This window comes from Dasypus novemcinctus, chromosome 20 (assembly GCF_030445035.2).
Source record: "Dasypus novemcinctus isolate mDasNov1 chromosome 20, mDasNov1.1.hap2, whole genome shotgun sequence".
In the NCBI taxonomy this organism is placed as follows: domain Eukaryota; kingdom Metazoa; phylum Chordata; class Mammalia; order Cingulata; family Dasypodidae; genus Dasypus; species Dasypus novemcinctus.
The window spans coordinates 12,823,967-12,849,745 of record NC_080692.1 but is presented as its reverse complement, the minus strand read 5'-3'; the positions used below and the strand labels follow the sequence as shown (position 1 = coordinate 12,849,745).

The following is a 25,779-nucleotide window of genomic DNA, read 5'->3' as shown; positions in this document are numbered from 1 at the left end:
GCCAGGAGTCCTCGGTGCTGAGTCATCTCCGTGGTGTTTACGGAATGGCTTAAAGATGCCCCCAGTTCTTAGCTGTCTCTCAAGCTGTTGGCTTGGGGGAAATCAGCATGAGCCCCGAGGCCGTGTTCTAAGAGCCGGGCATGCTGGCTTCCAGGAATTCCTGGTCATCCTCTTCCCAAACAACCCTTGCTCTTAATTCCAGCACAATCGCATTCTTTGTCTTTACCTGATGTTTTAGAGATTTTAATTCTTGGGTTGTATGGTTTCTTGAGAGCAGGTCCTAGGATGGAGAGGGAGGAGAACAAGCATTATTCATCAAAGAGGATGAAAGGAAGGGTATAGAGAGCAGCGGGTTGAGATGAGTAAAATGCAACTTTCAAATACCTTGGTAGCAATTTAAAGAATCCTCCAAAAAGAAAATCTTAAACCCATCGCATGTTTTAAAGAGGAAGCTTGTTCTCACCAGACATTAGTGAAGGCATAAAATGAAGCTTAATTACTTCCCGATTTTAAAAATTAGATAATATTCTACTTTTCTGAGATTTCTGTGTACATAATAGGGGAAAATATTCTTTCATACTTGATATATTTACAATTCAGTGTCTATAGCTGTGTTAGCATAATTCATTAAAATATCAGGCAAAAGTAAGTCGTCAATGGAAAGAATAATGTAAATGTAAATTTTTATTTTTTAAAGATTTATTTTATTTATTTCTCCTTCTCCCCCTCCACCCCCCGTCCCTTCCTTGTGTGCTCTCTGTGTCCATTCGCTATGTGTTCTTCTGTGTTTGCTTGAACTCTCATTAGGCAGCTCTGGGAACTGATCCTCAGACCTTCCACAGTGGGAGAGAGGCGATTACTCTCTTGCGCCACCTCAGCTCCCTGTTCTGCTACCTCTTCTTATTTTCTCTCCTCTGTGTCTCTTGTTGCATCATCTTGCTGCGCCAGCTCTCAGTGTTGGCTGGCACTCCTGTGCAGGGCGGCTTTCCCGTGTGGGCTGGCACTCCACATGGGCCAGCTTGCTGCATGGGCCAGCTTGCCCTCACCAGGAGGCCCAGGGCATCAAACCCTGGACCTCCTATATGGTAGACGGGAGCCCAATTGGTTGAGCCACATCTGTTTCCCTAAATGTCAATTAATTTCCCTAAAGAAAACTCATATTTTGCTTCACTGCTCTTTGTTCCTCGCAGCAATTAAAGATCAAAAGTATCTTTTTTGTATTTAAATGTCCCTTCCCTCCACCCCTTTTTGACACTGGTCCCTGGCCAGTACATTTTGGTACAATGGAGAGAAACCACGACAGAGAAGGGATTTCTCTGTTGGATGGTTGCTTTGAGGCGCCTGGGAGAGTGTCAGCTGTCATAGATACTCAAAAAAGTAAAACTAAAGAAAAAAATGCCTTCAGAGCTTTAAGAACAGGAAGATCATTCTGAGAACTAACTGATGCATCAGAAAAACCCTATCTGAAAAACGCCTTTGAGAAATCAGTTGGTTATTTTCCTCATTTTTGTTCCTCAACCTCTGAGTCTTGTATCACTTGAGTTTGCTCTCTCCTGAAGCTACTGAAATTTGAACTGTGGCATATAATAAAGATGTTACTCAAAAAGCTGTTTTTCCTGGAGGTGGCAAAGATTTTGTTATGGTGAAGTAATAGCATCATGGAAGTAATTTGCTTTTTTTTGAAAAAAAAAATTTTTTATTTTTATTATTTATTTCTTCCCATGCCCTCGTTGTTTGCATTTGTTGTGTCTGTTCACCTTGTTCCTTTAGGAGGCAGCAGGAACTGAACTCAGGACCTCCGATGTAGGAGGGAGATGTCTAATTGCTCAAGCCACCTCCATTCCCTGCTTTGTTGGGGCTCTCATTATGTTTTTCTCTTTGTTTCTCTTGTTGTGTCAGCTTGCCGTGTCTGCTCATTGGGCCAGCTCACTGTCTTTCTTTAGGAGGCACAAGGAACCGAACCAGGGACCTCCCAATTGCTTGAGCTACATCTGCTTCCCAGGAACTTGCTTTTAATTGGAACTAAAATGCACCAATTTTGCCAAGACAATCTCCATGCTATCTAATGTGGCAGCATATTGTTTTTAACTACTAAACAGGGTCTAAGCTTTTCAGTAAATTTCTAGTTCTGTAGTCCTCACGGGAGGAGGATCTGAAGTTGGGAGAGCTCTCATGGTGGCCCAAGCACTTTAATCCTTGCAACAGCCCCCAGGGAGGTTAGTAGTGTCCCTCTTCTACACACCAGGAAAAGGAAGCTCAGAGAGGTTTACAAACCTGCCCCAGTCCCTGGTGAATCAGGGGGTAGCCTGTGAACTGAAGGCCCCTGTGTCTGGATCCACACTCTACTGGCTCCACCACATCCGGGTGTTTCTCAGAGTGTAGAGTGTGAGGAGTAGGTGAGAGAGCAGCTGTCGGTGTCCAGTAGGGACTGGACCGACCTGGGAGCTGTGAACTAGGTGGGAACCTAGTGAAAACACTACACGTAAAAAACAAGCTGTGCCCCACAGACAGCTATCACTGAGAGTGTGCAGCCTCCTATTTGGTTGAACTGCTTTTTCCTCACCCTTGTCCCTATCCATTCCTCACCTCAAAATGGTACTGAGGCATTTGGCCAACCAAGATGGCAGCTCAGGTCCTGCAGGGTACCGTTCTCAAAGAGAAGCTCTGCACAACTAGCAAAAAACGGCAGCACCATTGTCCTCAATGCTCCAAAAATCAGTTAAAGGGTTTCAGCGACCTAAGCAGGCACCAAATCAAGAAAATGCGGCTTTGAAAATGGAGGAACTACCAAAAGCTGGTTCTTTGAAAAGATCATTAAAGTCAACAAACCTTTAGCTAGACTGACAAAGGCAAGAGAGAAAGGATGCAAATAACTAATATCAGAAATGAAAAGGGGGCTATTACTATGACCCCAAAGAAATAAAAAGGGTGCTATGAACAACTGCATGCCAACAGTTAGATGAAATGGGTAATTCCCTAGAAACACACAAACTCTCTATACTGGTTCAAGAAGAAATAGAAGAATTAAACAGACCACTATGAAGTAAAGGGATTGAATCAGGCATCAAAACCTCCCAATGAAGAAAATTTCAACACCAGATTGCTTCACTGTGGCATTTTACCAAACATTCCAAGAAGAACTAAGGCCAGTCCTGCTCAAACACTTCCGAAGAACTGAAAAAGAAAGAACACTAACTAACTCTTTCTATGAGGTCAATATCACCCTAATACCAAAACCAGACAAGACAAAGATGCCAAAGGAAAAGAAAATTACAGACCACTATTCCTCATGAATATAGATGGAAAATCCCCAGCAAAATACTAGCAAACCAAGTCCAACAGCACATTAATAAAAGAATTATACACCATGATCAAGAGGGATTTATTCCAGGTATGCAAGGGTGGTTCAATATAAGAAAATCAATTCTTGTAATACAGCACATTAATAGAACAAAGGAAAAAACGACACAATCATCTTAATTAATGCAGAAAAGATATTAACAAAATACTGTACCACTTCTTGACAAAAATGTTTAGAAAATCTTAGGAATAGAAGGAAACTTCCACAACATGATAAAGGGCACATAGGAAAAACCACTACTAGCATGATACTGAATAGTTAAAGACTGAAAGCTTTCCCTCTAGATCAGGAACAAGACAAAGATGCCTACTGTCACCGCTTTTATTCAACATTGTACTGGAAGTTCCAGTCAGCAATTAGGCAAGAAAAGAAATAAAACACATCCAAACCGGAAAGGAAGAAGTAAAACTTTCCCTATTTACATATAGCATGATCTTCTATATAGAAAACTCTGGAAAAATCCACAGCAAAGCTAGAGCCAAGAAACAAACTTGGCAAAGTGGCAGGGTACAAGAGCAACAGCTAAAAATCAGTCATATTTTTATACACTGTTAGTGAACAATCTGAAGACGAAATTTAAAAATCCATTTATAATGGGAACTAAAAAGAACCAAATATCTAGGAATAGATTTAAGCAAGATGTAAAAGACTTGTACAAAGAAAACTATAAAGCATTGCTACAACAAATCACAGAAGTCTGCAGTAAATGGAAGAATATTCTGTGTGCATGGACTGGAAGACTAAATATTGTTAAGGTGTCACTTCTACCCAAAGTGATTTACAGATTTAACACAATCACAATCAAAACAACAGTCTTCTTTGCAGAAATAGAAAATCTTCAAATGAATATGGAAGCTTACGTGGTCCCTAGGAACCAAAATCATCTTAAAAACGAACAAAATTGGAGAACTCACACTTCTCAATTTTAAAATTATAAAGCTACAGTAATAAAAATAGCATGGTACTGTCACAAGGACAGACAGAAAGACCAATGGAATCCAATTAAGAGTTTAGAAATAAACTCTCATCTCTGTGACCAGCTGATTTTTGACAAGGGTGCCAGGTCCACTCAATACAGAAAGAACTGTCTCTTCAACAAATGGTGTTGGGAAAGGTAGATATCCATATGCAAATGAAATAAGGTGGAATGCTATCTCACATGATATATAAAAATTAACTCAAAATGATTCAAAGACCAAATGTAAGAACCAAAATGTAAAGTTCCTTCAGAATTTTGTGGTAAGCAATGTCTCTTTCTTCTTTTCTTCCTTTTTTTTTTACTTTATACCACAGCATGAGCAACAAAACTAAAAATAGATAAATGGGACTTCATTAAAATTAAAAACTTTTGTGTATCAAAGGACTTCACCATTAAAGTAAAAAGACTACCTACAAAATGGGAGAAAATATTTTGAAACCGCATCCACAATAAGGGTTTAATATCCAAAATTTATAAAGAAATCCTACAACTCAACAACAAAAGACAAACAACATGATTTTTAAAATGGCCAAAAGACTTGAATAGACATTTTTTCCAAAAAAGATGCACAAATGTCCAATAAACACATGAAAAGATGCTCAGCATTTCTGGCCATCAGGAAAATGCAAATCAAAACCACAATGAGATACCATTTCACAACTGCTAGAATGACTACTAAAAAGGGCAGAAAATTTAAAGTGCCGGAGGGGATGTAGAAAAATAGATATGATCGTTAATTTTTGATGGGAATGCAAAATGGTGCAGCCATGGTGGAAAGCAGTGGGGCAGTTGCTCAGAGAGTTAAGTATAGAATTTCCGTATGACCCAGCAATCCCACTTCTAGGTATAAACCCAAAAGAATTGAAACCAGGAACTTGAACAGATATTTGCACACCAATGTTCATAGCAGCATTATTCACAACTGCCAAAAAATGGAACCAACCCCGGTGTCCATCAAAGATAAACGGATAAACAAAATGTGGTCTTTACATACAATGGGATACTTGGCCCTCTAATGGAATGAAATTTTGATACATGTGATGATGACATGGATGAATCTTGAAGACATCACATTGAGTAAAATAAGCTAGATAGAAAAGGACAAATATTGTATGATCTCACAGATATGAAATAATTAGATAAGCAAATCCATAGAGTCAGAAACTAGAACACAGGTTACCAGGAGCAGGGGTGGAAGTAGGAAAAGGAAGTAGAAATTAATGCTTAATCGGTATAGTTTCTGTTAGGGGTGATGGAAAAGTTTTGGTAATGGACAGTAGTGATGGTGGTAGAACATTATGAATGTAATTAATAGAAATGATTATATACTTGAATGTGGTTATAAAGGGAAATTTTAGGTTTAGCCATGTTACTAGAATAAACATTAGAAATTAAAAACAAAAAAACCCCCACAGGACTGTATAACAAACAGCGAACTGTAATTAAATAATGGACTACAGTTAATAGTACAATTATAAAAATGTACTTTCATAAATGGTAATAAATGTACCACACTAATGCAAGGTGTTAATAATAGGATGGTACGGGAACTCTTATGCACGATTTTTCTGTAAACCTACAACTTCCGTAATCAAACACTTAAAAGTTTTTTTTAAAAAACACATAGGACTGGCAATTAGAAACAATGAATCCTAATACAAACTATGAAATATAATTAGTATAATTATAATAACATCATTTCATTAATTGTAACAAAGGTACTGCAGTAATGCAAAGTGTTAATAGGGACAACTGCCTGGGGTGGGTAGCATGGGGACTCTGTGTTCTGCCTGATTTTTCTGTAAACCCTTAACTTCTCAAATAAATAAAATACAAAGAGAAGGAAAGAAAAGTTGGCACCAAATTGGTAACAACTCTGCTGAGACTGAGCAATAGGGTATATCAGTGGTAAGTCCTCTAAAGAATCCAGATCTTGGTTCTCTGCAGAAGGTCTCAACATATACATAAAATAAACATAACTCTTAAAAATAAACACGCAAATACACTCTTGTGTATTGGTTTGTTCCCATCACTGCCTCCCAAAAAGTCCCTAGCACGTGCTAGGCTCAGAATTCACCGTGAGTTCCCCGGCAACGTGGCTGAATGAAATGTCCCTTCCTAGCATCCCGCTACACTCTGTGGTTGAGAATAACACAGACACAACACTCAGACCCCTCTGAGACTACGAGCTGCGTCAGAGGGGTTGCTGACAACAGTCACGACAACCCACAAGGAAGGAGACTGCTGGCGAGGCAGCCCTCGCACCAGGACCAGCGCTGGCCCCCGCAGCCCGACGCCCCCCACCTGCCGTCCCCCGGGTCGTGTCACCTGGCTGCACGCTGGCCCCTCGCAGGCTCTGCATCACCGCGTCGTCGGGACCGGTGGCGGCCGCCGGGCCGGAGCCGTCCTCGAGTCCCCGCGTCTGGCCCGCTGGGTCCCTCAGCCTGATGGAGGTGACCGGGGTGAGGAAGTGGTAGCTCACCGCCAGGCTCTGGGCCTTCTGCCTCAGGCGCTCCTTCTCCTGCCCGTCGCCCCTCCGCAGCCAGGAGCTCAGCAGCTCCCGCACGGTGAGATAGCCCCAGAGACGCTCCAGGTGGTTGGCGTCCCCCCAGGGCCCCGCGCTTCCCGCAAAGACACTCCCCGTCCTCTGGGACTCCACGGGCACGTCCGTCTTCAGGACGACGAATTTCTTGCTGTTGCTGGCGGTGACCTCCACGTGTAATTGACCCGCCGTCCTGTCCGCCACCTTCCCAGCGACGACGATCTCCGAGCCATTGAAGTAGTTGGGGAAGAGCGTTCTGGTGGCGTGCTCCACCGAGCCGGGCGCATAGCGGACGCGGATGTCGGAGAGGAGAGGAGTCCTGATCTCGTCGTAGAACCTGGAGCGGAAGACCAGAGAGAGATCGAGAGTCAGGGCCGCGCAGATCCTAAAGGAATCAGGCACCGTCGGGGCGGTGGATGTCACCACAGAACCCACCGAGCCCATCAGCTGACCCCGCGCGGCCTCTCTGGTGGGAGGTCACCCGGCAGTGGCCTGGACTCCACTGCTGAGAGCTCTCTATCTCACAGGGCTTTTGAGTCTCTCCACTACTTCAGCGATGAGAAAACCTCCTGCAAGGACATGGACATCTTCCTCCCTGAAGCTGTCACCCCCTGAGCTCAGCTTTGCCTCCAGAGCTACGGAATTAGTCTGCTTCACGTCCAGCAAGACAGCCACTGAGAGGCTGCGAAAGCACTGCCGTGTGTTCCTTGAAGTCTTTCAAGCAGCCTAATCCAACTCCAGCTTCACAAACTATTCTTCCTACAATAAAATTTCAAGATTCCCTAACCACTCTTGGTAACTTTCTTTCGGACACACCTAAGTTTTTCAAACGGCCTCTGGAACACTTTTCTTAGAACCAAACACATACTCTAGATGTGCTCTAACCAGCACTTTATACCTGAGAATTCTGACCTTGACTTTGACTCTACTCTGTCGTTGATGTAATGCAGCATTTGCTTGCCTTTGCTTTTCTTATAGGTATGTTTTATGGTTGCTTCTTTCTAAGGAGGCAATTAGAATCCCCCTTTCAAAGCTCTAGAAAGCCTAGGCTATGGAGGTGGACTTCCATCTCTGTCTCTTCCCCGCTGTGTGTCTTGGGGCATGTGACTTACCCTCTCTGAACTGCAGTTTCTTCATCCATGAAATTGAGATGTCTACAGTACCTACCTGGGCAGAAAACTAGTTGTCCCCCCAAATCCATTCTCCCCTTTTTTTTCATAATAATTAATATTTAACTAGGAATATGCCCATCCAGAGAGATACTACATTGTCTAGCTTCCATTGTGGCCCAGTGAGACTGTCCTCACCAGGGGAACACACATAGAAGTGACACACCATTCCTGCCTAAAGGAAAATGGCTTTCCCTCACTTTCTTTTCTCTCCCCATTCCCTTGGACTGGAAGATAAAAGCAACAGTGACCTAAACTTAGCCTTGAAATTAAAGGCTATACCCTAACGGGAACAGGGAAATAAAATGGAAGGAACTTGAGGCTCTGAATAACTTCCCGGAGCAGAATCTAGCCTGTCCAGTCTCCTACAGGGGAGAGAGATAAACACCTGTCTTATTTCAGCCTTTGGATTCTGTCCTTTTTTGTTATGGAAGCTTAACCTTTACCCTAAAACACACACTTCCCAGGATTTTTGTCAGGATCGCATGACATATGCACATAGAAATGCCTGGCATATTGTGAGTTCTCAATCAATGTTGGATGTCAACAAAATTCACTACAACGACAATGTAATTGCTTATTGAATGCCTTACAGAACCTTAACTCTGTTACCCAATGCAATAGAATCTCCCTCTTTAAATCTAGTTTTGAAAAATTTTGAAAGTGCAGGAAAGCAAATTTCTGATTTCATGTAAATCTTTGATGAAAATGCTGAGGAGAAAAACAGAGGCTAGCCCCACAGACAACTTACCTTTAATGCACACCCTTGGAGATGCCCAATTAAATTTATCATTAATGAATGTTTTTTGGTTATGGCTATTAAACCTCCCTTTTCCTTCTAAGGTATACACCACAAAGCAGGTGGAAGCACAGCACGCTGAACTCGGAGTCAGCGCTTCACTGAATCAACAGCAAAGCTCTCCACCACGGCCCACGGCATGAGGTCCGAGGGAAGGCACTAAACTGTTAAGAGGACCTGAGCTCTAGATTTTTCTCCACCTCAAAATAACAGTGTGACCATTGCCAAGCCATTTAGCCAGTTTTCAAATGGAAAAAACATGACCTGCGGGAGGGGACAGGCTAAAGGTAGCCTGCCGCTTTCCACAAGCACACCCTGAGCTGGGGACCTGTGACCCGGCTCCCAGGATGGGATGACGCACGTGGGCTCGCCCTCCTCCTGGCCCCCTGGAGTGCCCTGGTGCACAGCGCTGTCCTACAGAGTGCCTGCTGGCACCCTCCTTCCCCTTGCCCTCTCGGCCCCAAGCATTTGTAAACATTTTCTGGAGAGAGTCGAGCTTAAAGAAGGCACATCTCCTGGTGCCCGGCCCACCCTTGCTGGTACAGCTGCTCCTGGCAGGGAGGAAGCAGAGTGGAGACCACGGCACCCACAAGCACCAGGTGTCAACCGCAGGTTAAGACCTGCTGGCCACGGGGGACCGACACCCATCAGTGACCCCCTGGCTTTGTCTCTTTTCCATGGGAGGAAATGGTGCTCCAGCTGGCGCCGGGGTACGTCACGCTTTTGTTGGCGACCCCATCGCCTGCACACCGTGGAGTGCGCTGGGGCCCTAGGACTGCTGTTCCGTTGTGCTCTTTGCCTCCCACCCTGGAGGTGATAATGGGTGTAGCAAGCAGGGTGCCAAGACTACCTCTCCTAACTACCTCACAGGATGGACTAAGAGTGAATTTACTAGCAAGTATTCCGAAAGGTCAAGAAGACAATCGAAGCATAAGGGCTCATCGAGCACTTAATGTGCAATAGACACTCTGCTAACACTTTGCATATCTTCTCTTGTTAAAGTCTGACAACTGGCTTTAATCATCATTTTGCAGATGAGGAAAGTGAGGCGTAGACTGGTTTAAAAAACTGTGCCTCGGGAAACGGACTTTGGCCCAGTGGTTAGGGCGTCCGTCTACCATATGGGAGGTCCGCGGTTCAAACCCCCGGCCTCCTTGACCCGTGTGGAGCTGGCCCATGCACAGTGCTGATGCACGTAAGGAGTGCTGCGCCACGCAGGGGTGTCCCCCGCGTAGGGGAGCCCCACGCGCAAGGAGTGCGCCCATAAGGAGAGCCGCCCAGCGTGAAAGAAAGAGCAGCCTGCCCAGGAATGGCGCCGCCCACACTTCCCGTGCTGCTGAGGACAACAGAAGCGGACAAAGAAACAAGACGCAGCAAATAGACACCAAGAACAGACAACCAGGGGAGGGGGGGAAATAAAATAAATAAATAAATCTTTAAAAAAAAACAAAACAAAACAAAAAAAAAACTGTGCCTGAAGTCACAAAGCAGGGCCAGAACTTGAACCCAGATCTCCTGGTTTCGAAACACGTTACGCCACCTCCCAGGGTCATGCGTTATAACCGAGCACACCCAAAGGTGAGGTGCAGCCAAACCGCCTCCCTTCTAAGTCTCTCTTCGAATCCAGCCCTCCACCCTCTCCGGAGAGCCTTGCACAGGCCCGAGAAGACAGACAGACAGACCCGATGAGCTGAGAGCCCGCATCTGCCTCCTCGTGGACTCGCCGGCTGAGGCCACAGTTCTCCAGGGACAGCTTTTCCAGCAGCTTGAAGTCCACGTCCCCGCCGATGCCGATGGTGAAGATGCAGATGTGGCCCTGGGTGGCCTCCTTGGTGTTGTTAAGGATCCTGAGGCTGTTGGTTTCCCCCACGGTGGGCTTCCCGTCCGTCAGGAAGACAATGAGGGACACGCTCCGGTCCTCAATGTCGTTGCGGGCCACGTAGTCGCTGAGCAGCCCGATGCCCCTCTGGAGGGCGCCGTTGATATCGGTGCCTGTAGAACAAAACAGCACAGCTCAGGACGGCTCTCACCACCCCCCAAAGCCACGTCCGTGTCCGTGGTTGACGCTCAATAGCTCAAGCGCTAAAGGGAGGGAGGTGGGTGGAGACAGAAGTCATCTGCCCAAAGCGGACGATTTCAGGTCTCATGGCCCGTCCAGAAGCTTGGCACGTGTTTGGTAAATGAATATGCAGTTGATTCTTGTTATTGGCAGTAGTTATATCCTACAAAGTCACTGAGAACACTGAATTAGAGAATGCTGAACCATCACGCCAAGGGGAAATAACTGGTTAAGTACCGGAAACGCCTCTGATCACACCATTTTTGTCAACCGTTTAATACACAACCTTGTTTTATGTGTGTTTCTGATAAAGACATCTTATCTGATATATACCGTTGATACATTAACATCAAACTCGCAGCAAACAGCACTATAACGCAGCCCTGGATGGCTGAAGCTCATCTATTTTATTTTTATTTTTTGTTTTTATTCATTTTTTTTAATATTACATTCAAAAAATATGAGGTCCCCATATATCCCCCACCTCCCTCACCCCACTCCTCCCCCCATAGCAACATTCTCCTCCATCATCATGAGACATTCATTGCATTTGGTGAACATATCTCTGAGCACCGCTGCACCTCATGGTCAGTGGTCCACATCATAGCCCACACTCTCCCACAGTCCACCCAGTGGGCCATGGGAGGACATGCAATGTCTGGTAACTGTCCCTGCAGCACCACCCAGGACAGCTCCAAATCCCAAAAATGCCTCCACATCTCATCTCTTCCTCCCATTCCCCACACCCAGCAGCCACCATGGCCACCTTCTCCACACCAATGCCACATTTTCTTCTAAAGCAGGTATTTCCTCCCTAAGGCACATCACACCTTCTTAGGAACACTAGACAGTACTTCAGGGTAATGCCTGGGGACGTTTCCAACAGTTCAATGACTAGGCAACGGCAGAGGTGGATTCAAATCCAGGCAGTCTGTCTTTGGCATCTGCACCCGATCACAAGGTTACTTTGCTTAGAAAGGACCAAATTAATCTTCTATTCACCAGAGGAGGTTGGGTCAATGAGCACTGAGAAGAACAAAAGGAAACTGATAAGGTTTCTAAGGTTTAGATCCCAAAAGGAGCATAATACCTATTGGCTCTTTTCTATAGCTCTTTATCCTCTACACACACATACACAAACCATTATAATGGTAAACAGCATAATTAAATTCAATTTGCCAAATGCTCGCTGGGCACTAACTATCTATCAGGAGCTGTGACTGTGCTAGGAATTAAAAGGTATAGAGAGATGTAGAAGAATCTCTTCCCCCAAGGACTTTACATTGTTGTCAACTTATTGCCAGAGCTCATCACTACAATATTTCATCTTTTACTTCTTTCTTAAACCAGTAGGAAGGTTGCTAAAACATATTATATTGGAGTCTGGTAGAAATCCCATTGGAAATCAAAGTACCGCCCAAGCAAAATCAAAGTCCAAATGAAGTTATTTGGGCAATCAAGGGCTTTGTCTTGGGTATTAAATAATGAATAGTTTCAAGATGAAAAATCCCAGCTGGAAGAAGACTGTTCTAAGTGCTTCCAGATAACCAAAACAGGACTTAACTGAGACAACAACTCCAGAGGTGGTGGCTCTGTAAAGGGCCTTGCAGAAGGAGGGGAGGGGGAGGGAGGAACGGAACTTCAGTTCTGCTAAACGTTCCTATAGTAGCACTTCTTATGTGTCCACTGCAGTCGTGATGGAAATGACAGGGACGTTAAGAGCCAGTCCCAGTGTGGAAGGAACTTACGTCTAGTACAGCTGGGAAACATACTGTCCTGATGCTCTCACCTTCTTAGACTTCTTTACCACCTGTCCCTCTCCCTCTTTGAGCATTCTGCGTTCCACACCCAGTATCTGCTCCATCATTTTACACCCACAGCCTTCTCAGCCTGCCTGGGGTTCCTGCTTTACCAACGCGGTCGTATTCCTGCCACGATGACTAACTGTTTAGTAGGCCAGGTCCATCTGCTGCTTCCTAAGGCGGTGAGACCCACACACATAAAACAGTAGAGTGTCCATCTGGCTTTAATTCTCCCCCCCAAAAACAATTTAAAAAACAGCTTCACTGTTCGGGACCCATGAGATAAAACCAGGACTGTCTCCCAACTCTTATCGGGTAAGGCCCCTCATAACTTATTTGACCATCTTTGTTTGGGAACCGGAACAGGAGAATTGACAGATTTGGGATCCAGAGAAACGCAAGCTTCTGGAAAAGCGCTCCCCGGTGACCTCCTCTCCTGTCTTCAGCGCCAGCTCTCCCATCCTCATCTCTTGGTGGGAAACCGGCCATACACTCACTATAACCTCAGAGCAGGTGGCGGCAAGGCCCCGTTTTTACCTCCAGTGGGCGACATGTGGTGGATGTAGACTTTGCCGTCCCTGACGCTCCTGGGAGTAACCGACACCAAGTGGTCCTTCCACACCTTGACTTGGTTGGAAAATCCAATGATGTTGAAACGATCCTGGGGTCGGAGGTCGTGGAGAATAGTGAAGAGAGCCTCCTTGGTCTAGACAAACACAGAAGCAACACGAGTCACATCCAGTCGCCGGAGTCCACATGGCTCGAAACCAGAACACCAGGGAAAATCTCAGGGTTCAAAGACACTTGGCCAAACCCCAAGGAACTTGTCACCCAGCTGAAAAGGCAGCAAAAATATGTTACAACTGTACACAGGACATAAGGGTGTGTTTAATACACAAAACGGCACGTCCTACTCCAGCCTCCGGGGCCGGGCCTCTGTGTCGCCTTGGGCTCTGTGCTCTTGACTTGGGGTATCTTCCCCACGGCTCACCCCGTTTTGTACCTGGCAACCTTCAATCCACTCAAGACTCAGTGACATGTGCTGTCATCTCTATTGGAAACTTTTTCTTACTGGCACCTGCTCATTCCCTCCGTTAGGCTGGCTCTGTCCTCAGTACTCTCATCAAGTACGTGTCGCATGGCAGTGGTGATTTGTTTTCATCTCTTCTCCTTAACAGATTGGTGATTTGTTTTCATCTCTTCTCCTGAACAGATTGTAAGCTCTCTGTAGGCAGGCCTCACTCACCTTCCTATCACCCAAGGCAAGGCAGAATTCCAGACATACAGGAGGTGCTAGACCCAAGGTCAGTGAGTGAATGAAGGAATGAACAGTTAGTGAACCCCAGAATTAAAGACACAAATGATAAATAGCAGAGGAATTTAAAAAGAGAACAAGATGACTTTGAGATGACATGAGACAGCCTTGCCAAAAAAGAGGAATTTGAGTTTGAGGCGTAAAGGAATTGGATGGCTTGAAAAAGGAATAAGGTCATTATGGAAAGAAGCAAAAAAGTCAGCACATTTGAGCAAAGCCAAGAGGTGATACAGGTGAGCTCAGGGGATGCGGACTGGAGGAAAGGTGTGTATTTAAGGAAGACACATCCTGTGGAAAGAAGGAAACCACATGAAACCGAGAATAGAAAAACTCCTGGGGCCTAGAGAGAGCTTCTAATATAACCACCACTTATCACAGGAAAGCACCAAATCCTCTCTAAACATTTTTTTTTTTTGAGATATTAGGGGATGGGATTGAACCTGGGACCTCGTATGTGGGAAATCGGCATTCGGTTTTTTCATTTGTTTGCTTGTGGTTTGTGTTTGTGTTTTTAGGAGGCACCAGGAACCGAACCTGGGACCTCCCATGTGGGAAGCAGGTGCTCAACTACGGAGCCACATCCGCTCCCCAATGTTGCTAGATATTTAGATAACAATTGCGCCTATGGGTCCATGGACTCTCCTGACATTGCCCTCATGATTACACCTGGCACCTTCCTTCCAGTGCTAAGAGTTCAGCCTTCAGAGCTGCATGTCTGGGTGTGCACACGACGTCATCACGTCCCTGATCTTACACGTGTGGCCCTGGGCAAGCTCCTCACCTCCCGAGCCTCAGCTAGCACATCTGTGAAGTCGGGATCTACACTCGGACCTACTGATCAAGTTGTCGTAAAGAAGCAACTGGTTAGTATACAACAAGTGCTCAGAACAGTTCCAGACACAGAGGAAACGTGACACACGGGCTGGGGATTATTTGCCAGGAGTGAGAGGCAGCAGAATTTAGGGGAAATAGGACAGCATAGAGAAGTGACATCCACAGTGAGGTTCTGTTAAGGAGTTATATGATTACTCTGAAAATACGTCGTGGGTTTATTTTCCAAATGTTACGACTAACTGCCTTTGCCTTACACCCCAGATTTGGAGATTATCCCACTTTTCACTCCACACCTTCTAGCTCTCCACCAGTGTGAAGTAACCACTACCTTTTGATTTTTGCCCATTTTGAATTTTCCTTCTTCCTCATGGCTTTGTCTCACGTTTCAATCCTGTATCCAACTACTTACTCCACTGTCCCATCAAGCAGCCCTTGAATTTCACAGGCAACTCAAAATCCACTTTAGAAAACCATTCTGGATGTGCCTACTTGTAAATCCAAATGTTAAATCTTTTACTGTGCAGTTTAGTAAAGTAAGAATTTCTAGCCTGAGCCAAGCTCCACCCAACATTCTCTGGGTGATCCTCCCTAAAATAACAGCAGTTGTACCTCAACCTACCACCGTTTTGGGGTTGGAAAAGCAGTGGAGTTTAATACCAGCGTTAAAAACATGACGATGGAAAGTAGATGTGGCTCAAGTGATTGGGCTCCCGTCTACCATATGGGAAGTCCAGGGTTCAATTCCTGGGGCCTCCTGGGGAAGGCAAGCTGGCCTGTGTGGTGAGCTGGCCCGCGCAGGAGTGCTGGCTGGCACAGCAAGCTGGCCTGTGCAGAAAGCTGGTGCAGCATGATGACGCAAAAAAAAAAAAAAGAGGACACCAAGGAGAGACAATGAAAGACACAGCAGACCAGGGAGCTGAGGTGGCACAAGAGATTGAGCACCTCTCTCCTACTCCAGAAGGTCCCAGGATCGGTTCTTGGTGCCACCTAAAGAGAAGACAAGCAGACACAGAAGAACACACAGCGAATGGACACAGAGAGCAGACAAGGTGTGTGTGGGGGGAAGGGGTAAATAAATAAATCTTTTTAAAAAAACGCATACTGATGATGATGGCAATGATGTCAGTGCAAGCATTTCCTGAGAGCTTTCTCCTCTCTTCATTTCATGCTACCTGCTAGTGCTTTTTATATATTGAGGTGCTGGACTTATTTAACCCTTACCACCCACCTGGGGCAAAGTATTAATATTTCCATGATACAGGTGAAGCCTAGAAGGCTTAAACCTTGCATGCCCCATGGGAGGCTGGATTAGAACCCAGAATGTCAGCACTTATACCAACAATCATTGAAATCTGCAGCCCCAAGGCGCCGGGGCTGGGAGCACTCTGAGTTAGAACCCTCATGTGAAGCTCGGTCTGGGATTCCTTCCAGGTCCCTGCACATGGCTGGGCTCCATTGGTCTCTTCCACTGCCTTTCTGGCAGCAGCAAATGGCTTCATCTCCTACAGCTTCCTCCTGGAAAGCACTGCCTGAATTCCGCCTCCACCGGGGGGAACACGAACGGGAGGCAGATTTCATGAAATTCATCTTCTCACCCTACAAAGGACTGTGCTCCCACCACCCCCGCCCCCACCCAGTGCTCCCGGGAAGACAGCTCGGCAGCGGACCTGCTCATCTCCCTTCTTGGGTCTAGCAAACCCTCCTCCTGCTGCTTTCTCCCTCCTCCTGGCTCTGGGCCTTTTCTCCTCCCTTCCCATCATACTTGGGTTTTGCAGAGGACGTACTCACTGGCAGCAGAAGTTCCTGTCCTCTCCCAACCCCGCCTCCTGCCTCCTAGGAAATGGGTCTGTGTCTTGCAAAAAAATAAACAGAATCCACACCCGAAATGTGTCAGCCTTATCCAGAAGACATTTTCAAGTATGTTTCACCAAGACAGCCATTCTCCCCTTCTTTTTAAAAGTTCTGTTGTGGTAACTTATAGGCAAGATGAAAAAAATTGCTACCCACTTTCAAGCCTACAATTCCGTGCTGTTAATTGCACTGACGGTGTTGTGCCCCCATCACCACCATCCATCACCAAAACTTTCCATAACCCCAGAAAGAAACTGCACCCATCAAGCAATAATTCCCCAACCCTCACCCCAGCCCTAATAATTCCTAATCTGCTTTCTGATCATGATTTTGCTTGTTCTAGTTATTTCATCTAAGTGACATCATACAATATCTGTACTTTCTGTCTCGCTTATTGCGCTCAACATGATGTCTTCAAAGTTTTCCATGTTGTAGCACGGATTAGCACTTTATTCCTTTTGACGGCTAAGTAATATTCCATTGTCTGCATGTACCGCATTTTGTTTAACCATTCCAATCTGGGTTGCTTCTACCCTCTGGCTATTAGGAGTAATTTTGCTATGAACATTTGTGTACAAGTATCTATTTGAGCCCCTGCTTTTGATCCTTTTGGCTATATACCTAGACGTGACATCATCAGGTCATATGGTAATTCTGCGTAACTGCCAAACTGCCTCCCACAGAAGCTGCATCATTTTACATTCCCACCAACAATGCATTAGGGCAATTTCTCCCATTCCTTCTATGGTGATCTAGAGGTATGTATCCAACCCTCCCAAAAAAAAACAACAAGCCATGTACTTAAACTTCACCCATTTCTGTGGGTGTGAGCCCACTGTAAGCAGGACTTTTCATGAGGTTACTTCACTAAGGGGTGGCCCACCTTGGACAAGATAGGACTTAATCCTAGCGCCGGAGTTCTTTATAAGCAGAAGAAAATTCAGACAGAGAGAGGGAAAGCCACGGAAGCAAGAGATGAAGGTCAACAAAACTCAGAGGAGAAGGGAGCATTCAGGAGAGGCCGCCAAGTGCACTGCAGGGTGCCTGGGAAACCCAGCGGCCAGCCCCAGAACAGCAGTTTTGGGGAAGAAAGCATCGCCTCGATGATGCCTTAATTGGGAATTTGCCTAGCCTCAAAACTGCGAGCCAAGAAATTCTCATAGTCTAAGCCAACTCACTGCCTGGCATGTGCTCGAGCAGCCAAGGAAACTGAAACACCCTCCTTCCTGAAACTTCCAGCCTCGGGCTTCCCTGGCACCTGCCTGACCTCCTCCTCTGACGTGCCGATGCCCTCTTCTCGCCAGACCTTGTGCGAGAGTGACAGGGCATTTTTCTCAGGCTGCCCATCCACCTCTCAAACAGCATTCACGTCAAGGGATAGTTTATGTTGCTCCATTTTAATGGCAGCCCCCATTCTACCGTAAGCCTACGCCATCCTTGAATATTTTGAATATTTAAATAGTACTGCTACGAAGCTCATCATTCACAAACCTCTGTACCCATGACTATCTCCTTAGGGTAAATTCCCAGACACCCACTTGGCGTGGCAAAGAGCTCCCAATCCATCTTTCTTGTTTATTTCCTGCTGTTCCCATCTCCACTGTAAACTGTTTTCATTTCCTCGTTGCTGAGGCAAATGCCATGCAATGGGATGACTTAGACAACGGGAACTTACTGGCTCACAGTAAGACGCCCACACCAAGGCGTCGTCAGTGCACTGCTTTCCTCCTGGAGACTGGTGCTCTGGGGCTGGCTGCTGGCCATCCTGGGTCCTGGGCTCCTCTGTCATGTGGCCGTGCACTTGGGGCTTCTCCTGGCCTCCCCTTTTCTGGGTTCCACTGACTTTCGGCTTCTGGCCGCTCCCTCTATGGTGCTTCCTCTCTGTGACCTTCCCAATAAGGCCTTCAAGGACAGGCTCAAGACCCATCCTGGGCCACACCTTATATGAAGGAACCTCATCAAAAGGGCCTCTGATTTATTTACGACCAGCCTGGCTTGGAGCTTCTCATTCCGAGATCTTTGAGTTCCTTTTATACAGAGGAAGGGCTAAATGGTTCTTTGTTTCAGTGCTCAATAGGCTTGATTAGCATGTATCTTCCACATCCTAGGTCAGCTTTCAGCATGGACTTCATACATTCTAGATAAGCTTTTGCACATTTGGTTTGCATTTTCCCTGAATCTTTAAAGTTTATAGAGTTTGCACTGCCAAACTGTTTCCCGGGACTGGAGTCGTTGCCATGGTCACCAAGGGCAGGACTGCCGCCTCTCACTGTCCCACACCCACAGGTCAGGACACAGACAGCTTAGGGTATCTACGAAGGGGCGAACAGCCTCCCACCCATAGCCCACATCATTACAAGGGGCCACTCCCGCAGGCTGGGATCAGGTTTGTGAACTTGCTTTTCTGGGGTACAGAGCTCCAAACCACCAGAGACTCTAAGGTTCAATTCCCCATCCACCCAGCTTTCCCAGACATACTGTGCTTTTTCATGACGTCGTGCTGCCATGCTAACTGCCCCCGCCCACCCTCTCCCTCTCTTCTATCCTTAAACTACGCGTCCATGCCTTGGTGACACTATCCCTGCAGCACTGGATATGCACAGCTATTCTGGGCATTTGCCTTGTTGAAGGTAAATGTACCAGCATGGTGTTATTGCTGTTTGTCCAAGCCCTTTCCCGTCTCAGGACCTTTGCACTTGCGGTTTGCTTGGCATGCCAGGCTCCTCTCTGTGGACTTCACTATTGCTGGCCCCTTCTTATCTTTTCATGTCAGAGAGCCCTCCCCTGCCCACTCGCCCCCATCCCACCATTCTCTCGCGTGTGTTCCCTTGTCCTTTTCCTTCTTGACGCTTAAGAGCATGTAATTGTGTATTTGTTAGTTGACTTCTCTGCCCTGCTCAATCCCAAGCTTCCGAGTACAGGGACATTTTCTATTTTGTTTAGCCCTCTTTATTAATATCCAGACGTGCCCGACCCCTAATAGATCCCTGAGAAATGTTTTCTGAGTAAATGAAAGGTGAAGGAAGTGTCACACTGGAAGGCGGCTCCTTAAAGCAGCTGCCCCTTGCCCTTTTGCACACTGTAGACTTTGAACACACATCTGTTGAATTAGTAGGGAAGGAGAAAGGGAGAGGGAGAGTATGGGAGATGGGTGCAAGGAATTCCGCTGCGTGCACGCAAAGGAGGGGAGAATCTTCCTCGAGAACCTAAGACAGATAATACTGAAAAGGATGATTGCAGGTAGGAAACAAAGGCTGGCTGGCAGATAATGCTAAAATAATAATAAATACATCTGATAATAACAATAAGCAGATGTGGGTGGGGAGCCTGAAGCAGGGATGTTTACGGCATTAGCAGGGAGCTGGCAACACCCTGACTCTTCACCCTTCCCACCACTCAGGACCCGTGGGTCCCTAGCCTTCACCCCAGACATGCAGCTCAAGGCTCACCCTTGGGAGCCCGATTCTCCAAGGGCTGCATTTGAAAATCTGTGCCTTGCTCTCCTCTGGAGCTCAGAAACGGCCAGCTCCAGGGGCGCAGGCTGGGGGAGGCCTTGTCAAAGCGGCCGCGTGCTTAGCTGCTGGCATCCTCAGGGATCCTCAAATAGTTCGCTCAGGCCCTCCGAGACGAGCCGGCCTGCCTCCTTTGCTGATTCTTGCCCCCATCGGGATGGATATGCTGCTGGAGGAATAGTTGTTTGAGCCTTACCGCCCTCCCACCCCTTGGCTCAGCAACTCCAGATTCCTATGACCTTGTAAGGCCACAGCTGCAAGGTCTCCTCCCCGCCGGCGGGCTCCCCGGCTGTGTTTCCAGTTGCCTGAGGACCTTTTGGATGGTTTCCCACCCCTCATTCCAGAGCGCCCGAGCAGAAGCTGCCCCCCAGCCCCCACTGGCCAGTAACCCTTGGCTTGCTCTTCCCTTCTCCTTAGATAGGCTGCTGAGCCCGGGAACTGCCTTCTGCGGAGAGCTAAAGAGCACAGAGGAAGGTGCGCGTCCACAAGAGGCTAAAGGTGAGTTCATATGAGAACCTTCTGAGAACCTAAGGCAGATAACGCCCAAAAGGATGACCTGCAGGTAAGAAACAAAGAGTGAGCTGGCAGGTAGAGGGCTTACCCCGAGATGTCTGCACACCGTGTCTCCATGCTAAAGCTAGCCAGACTCTTTCCCAAGAGTGCAGGCCAGGGAAGAACATTTCACATTCCAGAAATATCAGAGGAAGCCCAGAGGGCAGAGAAGGTGATCCATGCCCCTCAGAAGACCTGAACTACCCTGAAGGCAGCAGAGCATCAGAGGAGAGGGTGGGCTGGACCCCCTGAGGTCCTCCCCAAACCCGAGGTTATATGATCCTAACTAAGAAGGGCAAAGCTGCTCAGTACCTGCTCCCACAATGCCCTTCCCGAGGAAGCTGAATCAAATGTGAAGACCCTGGATCCCCGGGTGCCACAGTCCTAGCAGGTCTCCCCTTTCCCCCTAAGCTCCAACTATGGTCTGACATAATGGAAACAGGGTCTACAGACAAGTAACCCCAAAACACACTAGCTGGGGTAATGATGCTCTGAAACTAGATTGTTAAGTGACCAAAGGAAATGTCAAAATGTCTTCCTTGGAGGGCTTTTAAAAATAGACATTTATCATTTTCCACACTGCGTGGCGTTGCCATGGAGAATGACGGAACGGGAGTGGGGATGGGGCTGATTGGTGAGGAGGGTTGAATGGCTCCTGGAGGCCCCAAGGATACCTTCCAGCCAGGCATCCTCCTCATTCACCTGGGTGGCTAGGGACAAGGACAAGGGCTTATTTGGGGGTAAAAACAAAAGAATGGAGGGGCTCAGGCCACCTCGTCCAACTCCCAGCAGGAAGTCAGCGGGAGAGGAGTGAGCGAGTGTTGGGGTGGGGGGCAGTCGTGAAGGGCCAAGAGAACCACGCCCCCGGGCCAAGGGAAAGAAATGGATGGACCATTTAAGCCCAGCTAAGGAGGAGCAGAGGCTTCTTAACGGGGTCAGCTAGCAAGAGGCTACTGGGCTTCGGTGTGGGGTAGGTGCCAGGTCCTGAAAATACCAAGGCCGGGAGGATGTGCACCCAGGGGCTTCCTGGAGCTGCCAGAGGGGATCCCACAGACCCTGGAGCATAGCCCATCTTCAGGAAAGATCTGAAACGAGCTCGGAATGTGCCTGTACTGAAGGAAGTTGAAAAGGTACCCAAAGAGCACTAAGAAAGGGAGAGGACACCTTTCCTGCGACTCCAGCACTGAAGAAGTGCGCTGGTCTGGAGTCAGGATGAGATTCCTTCTAATTCTAGCGATTTAGAATCACAAAGGATGGGGATTGCTCTTTGCTTTAAACTATTTCATGGAGAGGAATTCCTCTTCTTAAATGTACTTTGTTGGGGTTAAAAAAAAAAGGTATTTTCTTTAAAAACAATGTGTTAGTGCTGCCTTAGGCTTATTATTAAGTGCATCTTTTAAGTTTTGTCTATTCAAATTCTTTCAGGGACAACAGCAGGATAGAAATAAAGAAACTGAACTCTCCACCCTTTTAGCTTCTCCACCCTCACAATATGGTTGGCAATGGTCCCTCTTGTCCTGCTGAATCTTCAGGAAAGAAAAAGATTGTTTCCTCGAATGGGGTGTGCACAGAGGAGCAGAGCGGGGTCCTGGAGAGCTGGGCCCCCCGCCTCCATTCTTCCCCAAGAGCCCCTTCTTTGGGGCACTTGTGCTCTTTGTCCCCTGCCTTAAGCTGCACTAGGCGCAAGATTCAGAACCTTCCGTTTCCTTCTCACCCCTTGACCCTGTTACAAAACAGAGCCTTTGCAGCTGCAGGCTCTTGGCATGGCCCTCAAAGGGGTAGGCACCGCACGTTGTGAACTGCAACTAAAAATTTCAGCAAGCAGAAGAGCGAGACCTTGGTGGAGCCCACGAAAACACCTGCTGCCTGCCCACTACTTCCTGGGATACCCCTGGGCGTAGATTCTCTCAAACATTTCTGTGTCCGCATCAGACCAGTCTAGATAGGGACAAACTCTGACACAAAAGGCTTTTGTGCCACAAGCCCAAGGTTTTGGGGCATAAAGACAAGGAGAGTCCATGACATCATAGATGAAATCCAAGTTCAAAAGTTAAGTATTAGCCATTTCCATATTGTCAGCACAGTGATAGTCCTGTTCTCCTAAGCAGTCCTACCACTTGCCTCATTCTAAAACGCCTACCAAGGAGTTACATTTTCCTTCATCGGTCCACATGCTTTTCAAATGAGCCCAAGAAAGAAATCTTCTATGCTGAACAATTAAAAATAACACAGCAAAAATATAAGTCCTCCTAAACGGAAGAAGGGAAGAGAATTGAGATCAACAAATACATACCCTGGAACAACCCTAGGTTTCTTAGAGAAAATATTAGAAAATGGAATTTGCCCAATAGAAATCTTGGTTACAGGTCCTCCTTCAACCTTTTGGAGGGGGGCAGAGATACTGGGCACCAAGGTGGGGCACATTGACATTGTCCTCTTTTAGTCCCCGATGCCAACAGGTGGGAAGTCCTCAAAGCCCCAGATGTCCTGCTCTTGGATGGCAAAATGGCTCTGTAGTCATTCCACTTGGAGGGACAGATATGAACGGTCTGTGGTTCCATCAAAGCTTGCAAGAGCAGATCCCCACTGCCATCTTGAATAGCCTGTCTGCAGCGAGGAGAATGGAGACAACCACCGCCCCGGGCATCTGTTCTCTCCTGCCACCCTTCCCTACATGTCATGCGGCATCCACGACGCCCCGTCCACGTCAGGATCAGCTTCATAGCTAAGACTAGAAGAGCCAAGCTTTGCCAGCAGAGGTCGCCAGCCCATAGGTATCAAACATGCTTCAGTGGGGTCTTGAAAAAACACCAAAATTTATCCTATTAAAAGAAACATCACCTTATATTGACACTCTACAGGCCTTTCCAAGATTTCAAGGAAAGTTTTCGGAAATCTTCTCTTGCCTGCACACCAAGCAATCAGAACTTTTTTAAACAAGCAAAGAAATTGAATGAGAGAGACCATTTCTCTGTAACATACCCATGCCGATATCATTGTTACACTCTTTTTAAAAGAAACCTAACATCAGAGAAGAAACCAAAACATTGGAAAATAATGTTATTCCACTGACTGTAATATAAGTACACTTCAAGAGGCTGTGGAAACCTATAAAGGAAATCAACGATCATGCAACACCCTTTCCCTCTTGCTGCCCCTCTGCCATCCAAGTCCCATGAAACAAATCAAATTACATATTGTATGTTAAAACTATAATATAATATAATAACATAAAGTATCCCAAAACAGTATCTCTGTCAAATCTGTGGAATCTTGTTGAAAGGAGCTAAAACTATTTTTCCACTGGCCAACATGTTCTTTCTGGAGAAACACCAGAAACAAAAAAAAAACCTTACTTTATATAAATAGAAAATTTGAAATAGAAGTCATCATGTAAAGCTGTTTAGTGATGGCTAACTAATAACTTGAAATTTCACTTAGAAGCAAATGTAGAAAACAATGTTTCTTTGGTCTCTACATTTGTGTCCACAATATTATGAAAAACCATATTTATTAAATTGAGCAAAATCATAGTGCTCCCATATTTCAGAATATATATACAATTTTGAACTACTATAACTTTTTTTGAGGTACCGGGGGCCAGGGATTGAACCTGGGACCTTGTATGTGGGAAGCTGGTGCTCAGCCACTGAGCCACATCAGCTCCCCTGAATTGGTTTTTGTTCGTTTGTTTGTTTTGCTTGTTGTTTGCTGTTTGCTTTTTCAGGAGGCACCGGAATGGAACCCAGGACCTCCCATGTGGAGCTTGAGCCACATCCGCTCCTTATTATAATTTTATTTAATGCTTGAATTTGCATTTCAAATGCTCTTTCAATGCCATACTATGCTAGGCAATGCTGCAACTCTGATTCTATTACCTATTTACACATATGTTTAACCAACCTGTGTAAATATGCAAAATGGTTATTTCTTTATAGCACAATAAAAAGCACCCTTTTATTGGGTGCTAGAAACCAATATTATGTCACGACTGGTACTAAAATATTTAATAGAATGATTATATTAAAAACTAAATTCTGGCTAAATTCAGCCTTAACTTTAAAAAAGAATGTCTGGATAGGTTTAGGTATTAGAACTTTTTTTTGCAATGCAAACTTACAAATTGCACAAGTTCTTGTGTTTAATAACATTGTAACTTAAGCAGCAAGCACGCTTTCATCTTAATCCTCTGGCTAATGTTAATCTTCATCATCTAATGTTTTGACTTTGTTTTGACAAACATATCACTTACCTAAGAGTATCTCTGTGCAACATTTTTCTTAAAAGTTTACAATACTTTGCCAGTAATATTTCTTTAATTCTTTGTGATGTTAGGCATACCCATTTTTCATACTAGTGTACATAACTCAAGGCCTAAACTAATGTGCTGTTTTTTTGTTTTGGTTTGGTTTTTTCTCACTTCTCCTCATGTGGAAGACTAGTAACTTCCCAGGATTTACCCTAATGGTCAAGTCCATATGTCTCACTGAAGCTGAGAGCACAGCCTTACCACCTCGTGTTCCACATGGTGACCTCCACTATTGCTTCCTGTTAGAACAGGAAGAGGATGTTGAACAAAAGAAATTCACCTCGGTTTGTGGCTCTCCTTTGTAACTGGTGTCCTTTGTCTATTGTTCTGACCCTTTTACTGACTAACGTGATTGAATTTTGGTCCCCGATGCCTGGTCTATATTCTGAAGTTTATATCATACAACTGCATGTTTGGATTCTGGAGTCCTGGCTGTTTCAGTCAAGGGAGTATTTTAGTTTCTGACTCTCTGGCTGCCCTTTGACCCATTCAACTTGTGTTCTTGTGATTCCTACTTTCCTGGCTTCAGTCCATCCTATCCCACTCACTGAATACTCTCAGGGATGTGCCTTGACAAATATCAAGAACATAAAACACAGAAAGATATGGGAAGGCTGTGGAAAACCCATGCTGAAATGTAAAGTAGTAGAACAATTGTAAAAGAAATAAACACAGCCACAAATGTAGACTGTGTC

At 45.9% G+C, this 25,779-nt stretch overlaps 1 protein-coding gene across 1 annotated transcript in view; it reads right to left on the bottom strand.

Annotated features, from left to right (window-relative positions):
• ITIH5 (inter-alpha-trypsin inhibitor heavy chain 5) overlaps window positions 1-25,779 on the bottom strand; it is a 105,075-nt gene that overhangs the window by 13,286 nt on the left and 66,010 nt on the right. The window contains exons 8-11 of the mRNA XM_004480071.5: window positions 13,249-13,417; window positions 10,533-10,842; window positions 6,669-7,219; window positions 227-280 (exon numbers count right to left, since the gene is read on the bottom strand). Coding sequence (XP_004480128.2) covers window positions 227-280; window positions 6,669-7,219; window positions 10,533-10,842; window positions 13,249-13,417 — 1,084 coding nt within the window. The remainder of the gene's footprint in view (window positions 1-226; window positions 281-6,668; window positions 7,220-10,532; window positions 10,843-13,248; window positions 13,418-25,779) is intronic.